This window comes from Haemorhous mexicanus, chromosome 4 (genome assembly GCF_027477595.1).
Source record: "Haemorhous mexicanus isolate bHaeMex1 chromosome 4, bHaeMex1.pri, whole genome shotgun sequence".
NCBI lineage: Eukaryota > Metazoa > Chordata > Aves > Passeriformes > Fringillidae > Haemorhous > Haemorhous mexicanus.
Window position 1 is genome coordinate 59,585,347 of NC_082344.1, and position 10,340 is coordinate 59,595,686.

Here is a 10,340-nt window from a genome sequence, read left to right on the forward strand (position 1 = left end):
CACTCTTCCTGACATCATGTTACGTTTCGCACTTCAGGTTTGGAACATGGTTTTTCTAGTTGCAGGATGGGATTTTTGAAGTGACCAATATTTAGTAGTATGGTATTTCAGTAAAACAGCAGTGATTGTGTTTATAGTATATTGGTGAGGGAGGAAAAACACCTGTTTTTCTTTTCTCCTGACCACATGCTTCCTGGATAGAAAAGTTTTGGCAAGTTATCTAGTGCAGGAAATCAACTGAATAAACCAAGAGCTGTTACCATTTATAAAAGTTTATGGTTATTTTTTTCTGGTTCATCTGACTGATGAATTGGTTAGTTGCTATTTCATTTACTTGTTCTAATTTTGATTCATGTTTCCTAATGTTGCAGATCATGAGTCGGTTCAGTGGTGTTACGACAACTTCATTAACTACAGGTCCCTGATGTCTGCAGACAATGTACGCCAACAGCTGTCACGAATCATGGATAGATTTAATTTGCCTCGTAGAAGCACAGATTTTACCAGTCGAGACTATTACATCAACATAAGAAAGGCATTAGTAACTGGGTATTTCATGCAGGTATGTGTGTATTCTCGTAGGGAAAGTAGCTCAGTGTTTATGTGGCTCGCAATGTTAGTATCATTGTTATAGTTTGTTTGCTAAAGCTTAATAAATGTTACTTAAATTACATGTGGCTAACTGTATTACCATGTACCCTTTGTCAGGTTGCTAGGTGATGACTCAAGTAGCACATTCTTTAGTCAAATGGAAAAAAAGTTGAAGGCAGTCTTATCAGTGTATCAAAATCTTCTTTCTGCTGTGAGCATTCATTAGGTAACTACATAAAACATTTCAAAGTAACTGCAGAATATGTATTTCTAAAGTTATTTGTAATCTGATACCAAAAGGGGAAGTATAGTGATATGTAAATATGGAAAAAAAAATGATACTTACAGACAGACAGTATTTTCATTTGTATATTTTTCCATATTTATATTTCAATTTTCAATTATGTGAGTCAGATAGTGGAGCACTTCTGTAATCTCAAGATATATACTGTTTGAAATGCATTTGCCAGTTGAGTCAGGATGCTATGAAAGCCAGTTTCCATTGCTGCCACCTGCATGCTTTGCATTTCAGGTTAAGTGTGCCCCAAGCTAGAATGGAGACTGCTTGGGTTTTTGTCTATTTTTTTTGTTTGTTTTTGGGTTGGGGTGGGTTTTTTTGTTGTTGTTTTTGTTTTGTTTGTTTGTTTGTTTTTGCAATTTTTTCCCCTTGGTCCCATCCTGCTGTGTTTTTTCTCTTCAACATTCATCCTTAAGACTGCTAGAGTCTCTTTGCTGGCTCTTGCAGATACAAACTGTGAATCTTCATCCTCATTGATTTTGGACTGTTGTGATAATGCTTTTCATAGCAAAAAAGCATTTGACACGTCTCTGGTAGAGCCTAAAACCTCACTTCTGGAGAGTACAATCTTGTTATCTTTAGGAGGCTGACCAGTGCCCATTGCATTTCCTGATTTTTCCCTTAGGCTGCACTCTTGTGATGTTCAAACACAAACAGTTGGTCAGTGCTGTGCAGGTGAAGGTGGCATGGGCCTGACGAGCACTGCACTTACACACCCAAACTGGGGCATGGACTTGGGCATCCTGTCCTTAAACCACCCTTGCCAAGTGTTGTCTCCAGGGCTCAGCCAGCCAGTCTGCAGCAAAAACATGTTCCTGGGTTTTCAGAATACAGAAATATCAATGTCAGCAACTGCATTTCACTGTAATGCAAATACGAGATTAAGGCTGTTGGCTGCTTTTAAATAATTAAATGTTCTAAAGCCTTTCTTGCTGTAACCTTTCAGACAAGTAGGCTGTAACTGTGTTCCGTCCTTGAATTTGGGACATGTTTTCTGCATATTTCTTGACACATGCTTCAGAAAATATTCCCACCTACACCTTTAATTCTGTAAATGTTTTGAAAGACAGAGAACAGTTCTGCCCAGCATTCCATTTTGGGCCCCAGGCAGGTCTGAGCACCACAGCTGCACTTTTGTTTGGCACTATACCCCATGCCTTCTTTCACTTAATTGGACCTGTGGAGAGGCCATGTACTTGGAGGTTGGTGTGCTCTTCATTTGTTTTATGTTTCTTTGAGCAAAACTCTTCCTGTAATTGGTGTTTTCCTATTAGAAAACACCTATTCCCTTGCATGGGGAGCTGCACCATTGTTGATGCAAGTAGATCTTTGGTCTCTGTGTCGTAGTAGTTAAAAGATCTGGCTTAGTATTTTTGCTGTGAATACAGTAGTGAGTAGGCTCATGCAGATGAAAATTAAAGCTTGTCCAGAAGTCTCCTCGGGCATCCATGGTCAGTAGGTTCTTCACTGCCTCCCTCACACAAAATGCCTAGTGAAATTTTTGGGGTGTATCAGGATATAGCTATAGCTGACCTGTTGGAACTATTTGGAGTGGAAGCCATTTCAGCTGTTACTCTTCTGCTTCAAAGTATTTGTCTATTTTAGTTTGAGTTTCTTCAACTCTTTAAATCTCAATGATAGTGTGGTATGTATGTGACCTTACTCTGAACCTTTCATGATGAATTCCATGTTGCTTTAAGAAACCTTCAGTAGAAAAATTTTAAATACTCAGATGTAATTTACCAGCAGCTGAAGTACTTACAGTTGTAGTCTGTAGTCACATTACACCCTCTCCAAGCTAATATTCAGGCTGTAGCATTTGGGGGCTCTTGTTCAGAAAACCTTAGTAATGAAATGCATACATTATCCTTTGTCCTCTTAGTACAGAACATGCGTGGAATTCCAAGTGTGGGCACTAGCAAAATGTGTGCGTGTACTCTAGATAGCTTCTGCGTGTAAAGTCCTGAAGTGTGTGGACAACACATAGCAGAAGTTGATTCTTCAAACTTTCTAAATTTAAAAAGGCAGTGTGAAGTGGAAAAAGCAGTAGTAGCCATTGTCTTGAAATACTTCTCATTTGCTACATGGTTTAGACTTTGTTTTAGGACAGTAGGCAATTACCAGTCATAAAAATTCACTGCAGAATTTCCTGTACTAATCAAGATATGTGGTTTAGGTCAGACAGTATAGGCTTGTACTGACTATTGTAATAGTACTGGTTATGTAATCAGTACTAAGTACTGTATACCTGCCTTCAGTTGTGTGTCAGAGACAGATAAATGTGGAATTTCTGCTGGTGATGAATCATCTCTTTACCCTTCATATTTAAATGCAAATTTGAATTCCAGTAAATCTACCATAGACAAGCAAAGTGAATAGTAAAATAATTTAAAACTGTCAACAGCTCTGTGTGTAGTAGAACTTACAGAACGATAGATATTGACAAGTTAAATGTCTTTTAAAATTTTTGTGCTGTGTCTCAGATTTCTTCTAGTTCTTATAATGCAAAACTTTAAAAAATAACTTTCTGTATCACACATCCGAATATGCAAAGGATATGTAAAATACAGCAAGGATGGTCTTTGCAAAAAGAGAAGCACTGATTTCTCAATTACTTTGCTTCAAACATAGTCTTAGAAAGGGAGAGGAATTGGCGTATTGCACTTCTGTAATATATTTGTAATTTGGTAATAAATTTCTAGAACTAGGTATAGATTATTTCTCCAACTTCTGTTAAGTAAGTGAGCATACTTTATAGAAAAATCTAAATAGGATAAATACTGTAGCTTAGTGTTAGGTGGGGGTCACAGTAAGTAATGAGAATAGGTAACTACTTAATGGAGGCTTATCCCTGATACCCATTCAAAACTAAGCTTTGAATCTTTAAAGTGTTAATAGTAACTGAAGTAACTATGGTTAAAACGAAGTAAAAAATAGTTACACCACAGAAAGATAAGGAAACTAATTGGAAAAGGCAAGCAAATTACTTCAGGATAGGTCATCTTCCTCTTAGTGATTTTGGTTTTTATCAGTTGTCAAAAGCAACCTAGGTTTTTATCATTGTATTTTCAGTCTAGTGTTGAAGACAGAGCAAGAACTGATAGTTGATAGTTTAAATCAGAATTTAAAGGTGGAAGCAAGTCCTGTGTTCTCAAATCAAAGAATGGGTTGGGTTGGAAGGGACTACAGTTGGATTATCTGGTCTAGCCTCCCTGCTCAAACAGTCTCATCCTAGAGAGCATGGCACAGGATTGTGTTTAGACAGTTCTGGAATATCTCCTGTGAGAGAAACAGCAAACTCTCTGGGCAGTCTCTTCCAGTGCTCTGCTACTGCACATTAAAGAAGTTCTTCCTCATGTTCAAATGGAACTTCAATCTGTTTCTGTCTGTTGCTTCTTGTCCTGTTGCTTGGCACCACAGAAGAGAGACTGGCTCCTTCCTCCTGCCACCCTCTCTTCAGATACTGATTAGGCACTGATGGGGGTCTCTCTTCTCAAGGCTGAACAGGCCCAGCTTCCTCAGCCTTTCCCTGTAACAGAGATGCTCCAGTCCTTTCATCCTTATAGCCCTTCTGTGGACCTGTTCCAGGAGCTCCGTGTCTCTCTTGTGTTGAGGAGCCCAGAAGTGGACATACAACTCCAGATGAGCTTCACTAGGGCTGAGTAGAAGGGCAGGATCACCTCCCTCATCCTGCAGGCAGTGCTTTTCCTGATGCACCCCAGGATACCATTGGCCCTCTTGGCTAGAAAGGTACACAGATGAAGCTTGGAATCTTTCATGGGAGATGTGACATAGTCAAACACAGGCTATATATATCACGGTCACTACAGAGGATAAACTTAAATGACCAATACTGTACAGGAAGTTAGATGTCAGATGATTTGCCTTCTAATTAAAATCTCATTCCTGATGCTACTTAGTCTTTGGTGCTTATTTCTTGTATGGAATTATGTATATTTTGAAGTCTTTACATAATCAGGCTCCTATAATAATAGAATGGTAATAAAATAAATTTATGACACAAAGGTGGTCAGTGGTGCATTTAATAGTATTCATTTTGCTTTTTAGGAATGCAGAAGAGTAGTGTAAAACTTTTTAATAGATTCAGAAACACTCTTGCGTGTGCTCCAAGCAGAAATTTTGGAAATCCAGGCAACTGCCACGGTTCCTTTGGTGCATGCTAGCATTGGTTTATCAGAAAGAACAAAGGCCAGTAATTTCTCTAAACTGTCAAGACTATCGTGTCACAATGTATAGCCTTAAATCTAAAAGGGCTGGATCTTGTGATACCATTCCTGCTTTTGAACTTCAGGTGCATTTGGATTTATTGTTAGTGTTTGATTGAAGACCCCTGACTTCACCTTCTGTGTTCAATGACATGATAGCTAATAAATAAGCACAGGCACACTTAAAATTTCAGAGGAGGATGTGTGATTCTTGATAAAATTGTGGTGAGAATTTGAAGTGAAACATGTTTTCCTCTTGTGGTATGTGCGACTGTTTCCATTTGGGTTTGTCACGTTCATAGAAAAATTATAATTGTCTCTAAATCATCAGCCATGTGGGCTTTTCAGGGGCTGCAGAGTAATCTGCTGCAGAGATACATGGGCTGGCTTGGCCCTTGCCCATTCTATTAGAGTCATGTTCAGATAGCCTAATTCTTTGGGGATCTCAGGGTTTTCAGGTATGTTCTGTAGTATCTTGCTTGTTACCACTACTCATCAAAAATGCGCCCATTTCTTCGACATACTCCATGTGATCCTGTGGTTTCTGTGGAAGTTCATGTTCTTTATACTCTGAAAAACATCACAGAATGGCTGAGGTGAAAAGGCCCTCTGGAAGATACCTGGTCCAAGCACCCCTGTTCTTACAGGCACTGGTATTGCTTGCAAGCCAGGCTTTCAGAGGAGCTATATAAGCTGCCTCCCATTTGTCCTTGTTTGCTTTCTTTTGTCAACCTTGGTGCCTGCCTGAGCCCATTCTAAATTCTTTCAGTTCAGTGACCTGGCAGGCCACTTACAAAGTGGAAGCAAGAATGGGCTCGGTCATCTGTGCTGGAGCAGTGCAGGCCAGGAATGAGCAGGAAAATGCAGCAGCTGGCAGATCACTGTGGCTTGCTCTAGAGCTATAGCTTCACTGTGTATTTCCCCACAGAGTTGCCATCACTGACCCTGAAATTCTTTACCAAGGTGTGTGCCAACAAGCACACTCTGTAGAAACAGCTAAAGAGGATAAATACTGCAGCTCATTATACAAAGTCAATAAGAAACATAACTCTACCTTTACAAATTACATGCAAAAGAAAATTGTATTTGGGAAAGACAGAATATAAGACTTTACTGTTTTAATTCATATGAGTGAGACTGAGGTTCTAAAGATAAATTGTATTGAATTTAACAGCACACTTTTCTAGAATAAAACCTAAGTAAAGCATTGTTCTGTCCTTTTTTAGGAAGAAATAGAACAGGTGAAATAGATACTTCTGTATGCATGTGTACTTCTGATCTGAAAAATTAAATTGATTTTTAAACAAAACTCCCTGTGAAAAAAATTGTGATCCTACAGCAAGGTGTGCTGTGTTTGTGCTAGGCCTGTGACAGATGAGTGTCTGGTCTAGTCTGGTTTGCACCTATACTGCTATTTAATGTTACAGATGTTTTATTGACTTAAATAAAATTAGGCCTGAATCCTTACAGACAGTGTGCTGTTAATCTCCATTTAAAGGAATGTCTTCTGGTTTCCCAGACTTGAAATAAACTCAAATTGTGTGTGACAAAATTTGCAAACTATTGAAATATCTTATTCTGCTCCTAAAACATGTTCTGGATATTAATGTCATAACATTTTAAAGAGAAGTACACTCCAAGTAAGTAGTTTCTTAGTAAAGAGATATTCTGGCTTAAAACTTGAGGTAGCTATTGTTTTAGAAGGCCAGGGGTTTTAATGTAATAGGTAGAATTTGCTCTTGACTAGGCAAAAAAAAAAGGTGAAATATACCTAGGAATTCAAGAACACAAGGAAGTATACAGTCAATATTAAAGGAAAAGAGCTAATGATCTTATTATAAATATGTATTTTTGATGTCTTTCAGTCATTGCCTAACCTATTTAATCTTTTTACTCTGTGTGTATGTGTGTGTGTATACACATAATGAGAGGAGGTTATTTTCAACTACTGGTATCAAAGGGTTAATTTTAGTTACTTGTTCTGCTAGATTAGCTGTTTGTATAGAGGATATCATTCGAAGGATAACTGTCTGCTTTACCAAATCTTAATGAGCTAGGTATCGGAGCATCTTGGCAAGGCAGGCATTATTCCCTTTCATAGAGCAAGAAGCTTAGTCAGAGGGAGGTTAATTGATTTTCACCAAGGTCACAGCACAAGTGTGTCGCTGAACTTACATTTTCCAACACTGAAGCTCATGCTGTAGTGAGACCTCTCTCATAAAAGGATAATGTTGTGGCTTACTGGCCCCACAGTGGCTACTGCAAATGAAATGCTTGAAGGAGATGTCTTTAGTAGACCACAGTTGACTTTGTGGGATGTTGCAGACCTGTCCAGTATATATTCCCTTCCTTTGTGTTTGCATTGCTGCTGTTGCAATAATGATTATTCTCTTTAGGTGATAATCATTTTTGTATGTTGCTTGAATTGTGTATTAGAATATACACGTACTATGGTACTTAGCAAAAACATCTGGCATCTTGATTGTGTCTATAAAAAAAACATGAATACTTGAAGTGGTCAAGTAACATGCCAAATTTAGATGAGGTTTGAAAGTTGGGTTGGTTTGTTTTGTATAAAACACTTAACGATCAGCTTGAAATTGCTTCATTTAAAAATTGCCTGTGTTAATGGAAAAATGTCTTTTTATTTAGGTGGCACATTTGGAGCGAACAGGGCATTACTTAACAGTGAAAGATAACCAGGTGGTGCAGTTGCATCCCTCCACTGTTCTTGATCACAAACCAGAATGGGTGCTGTATAATGAATTCGTCCTTACAACGAAGAATTACATCCGGACATGTACAGACATCAAGCCAGAATGGTAAGCCAAAGTATTGAAACAGTCATGATCTACTGCAGAGTTCTTGGGGTTTTCTTTTCCTTTTTTTAAGTTGAGGTAATTTTTTTCACTTTTCCTGAAGCTTCTTTTACAAAAATGGTTTGAGGAATGGCAATGGTATGGACTGAGATCTTGTAGCTGACTAGAGGTTTTCTTTGTGGGTACTTGCGCCTTTTCTTGGGTCTTGTGTTTAGACCTCTGATGCCCAGACTCTGTGTACAGTGCACAGCTTGACTTAGAACGGGTTACTTCAGTAAGCCTAGAGCTGCTTGGCATTGTGAGGTTTGGGGGGGGTATGTCCTAGCACCCAGCTGCACACTTGAGTGAGTTAGTTAGGAGATACCAGTACCTCAGCATCAGTGCTTCTCTTCTCAAGATCTAGGATTTCTGTCTGATTTTTTCAGAAGGCTCTGAACAGCATTTCATGCTTTCTTAAAATTCTAAGGAAAGAGATGATAATAGTGGTACAGCTTTCCATTTTTTGATGCTTATTCATCAACTAAATATATCAAGGAAATCAGAAGCCTGAATCTCTGCAGGCAAGCAGAGATCTGAAGCATCTTGCCTGTCTTTAAGGTTGTACTTGTAATTACCAGGTTGTAGTAAGCTTTGGGGACACGGGAATCTCTTCAGTTGCTGTAATTTTACTGTTGTGCAGGAATAGTTTAAAGATGCATAAGCTGGAAAACATAACATATATATTTATATTGTCTGTAGTATCTTAATGGAAAATGTGTTTGAATCCCTGCTTAGAAATCTTGGTTCAACAAACACTGTCTAACCTAAAGCAGGATCCTATGGCCTTGGTTGTACTTCTAAGTTTAAAACAGCTAAGGCTGAGCTGTACTCTGACATGAGTGGTCGTTTTGTATAGACGACTTCTGTGGCTGATGGAGTCTGACATTAAGCAGAGGCTCTGGCTGTGTGGGTTGCCATGGCAGGTACTGAAGCAGCAGCAGGAGTCTCTAAGGGGCACATGGCCAGACAGGAGCATCTCGTGAGATTCACGTGCGTGTTTTTTGCTTTGAACTTGGACACTTGCTCAGGATGGCACTGCCATTTTAAATATGTGCGTATGTCTAAATTTCAGTCTTAGAATTGCAGAATGAGCTGAAAATAATGGATAACTTTTGTTTCCTTCAGTTGTAGAATTTCTGTAAAAAGCATTTTAAAGTTTGAGTGTCAGTAACAAGCTTTTCCTTTTTTGACAGGCTGGTGAAAATTGCCCCTCAATATTATGACATGAGCAATTTTCCACAGTGCGAAGCAAAGAGACAGTTGGATCGCATCATTGCCAAACTTCAGTCCAAGGAATACTCACAGTACTGAATTTATGCTTTGAACTGAAGTTATTCAGAGGACAGCTTTAAAAGATGAAAGGATTCAAAGTTCAAGTTGTGCTCTTCACTTTGGTTCAATAATGGCCTTTATTTGAAAGCTTTTTAATTTTTCTTTACAGTAAATATTCCATTCTGATTTCATAAATTAAACATCTATGCCTCCCTTTTGTGTTGACACTGTAGCTCATACTGGAAAAGCTAATCAATGTTTTGCAGTTTATTGAAAGTAGTTCTATATATAACAATGTTATAAGCATTTCTTTAGAAATGGTTGAAAATGCTTCTAAAAATGTGATTATCGACCATGGTATGCATGATCGTTGTAATTGTTGACATTCCTTTTAGAAGTTGTGGAATGTTACAACTTGTGCTTCTGTAGACACAATCTTCGGCTTCAGTACAAGGGTACTGACTTCAATAAAGTCTATTTATACTAATTTTGTGCCACAGTATGTCAGTATTTCTATTGTTTTGATTGTAATATGAGAAGCCCATTTAGTCTCCCATTAAACTGCTGTTTGACATGGCAGTAGTTTAATATTTTAATACTAAAAGTACAGATGTTTAAGCAGCACAATGATGATATAATATGATACATACAATGTTGATCCCTTGCAAACTTGTTAAAATTATTTAGGAAAACTCAAAGTGCATGCAGATGTGTTAGGAGAATGCTTTCTTCCAACATAGCCCTAAATATTTCTCAGACAGAACTGTAGTAGTGTGTCCTATAAAGTGAAGTGTGTGTGGCCAGGTAGAAATTGCTCTGCTGGGCAGTGTTCAGGTACTGTTCAGGATCAACACAAGCAATAGCAAAAGTGACACTGTAGATCAAATCACACTGCACTGTTGTGATTTTGTAGTGATTTTTCGTGAAATACGATTTGACAGCATAATCCCATGAGGAATTTATAGTAAAATTTGATCACAGGGCTGGAGCACCTCTCTTAGGAGGACAGGCTTATAAGGTTTATATTGTTCAGCATGGAGAAAAGAAGGAGGGGACTTTATTGTGGCCTTAAAATACCTCCTGAGGTTTTAGAAG

General features: G+C 38.3%; 1 protein-coding gene across 1 annotated transcript in view; it reads left to right on the forward strand.

The window, feature by feature from the left end:
- The window catches only part of DHX15 (DEAH-box helicase 15), a 45,161-nt gene extending 35,429 nt beyond the window's left edge, over window positions 1–9,732 (forward strand). Inside the window, exons 12-14 of the mRNA XM_059845074.1 lie at window positions 372–562; window positions 7,768–7,937; window positions 9,167–9,732. Of these exons, the coding sequence (XP_059701057.1) occupies window positions 372–562; window positions 7,768–7,937; window positions 9,167–9,284 (479 nt within the window). The 3' untranslated portion in view covers window positions 9,285–9,732. The remainder of the gene's footprint in view (window positions 1–371; window positions 563–7,767; window positions 7,938–9,166) is intronic.
- The last annotated feature ends 608 nt before the right edge of the window (window positions 9,733–10,340 follow it).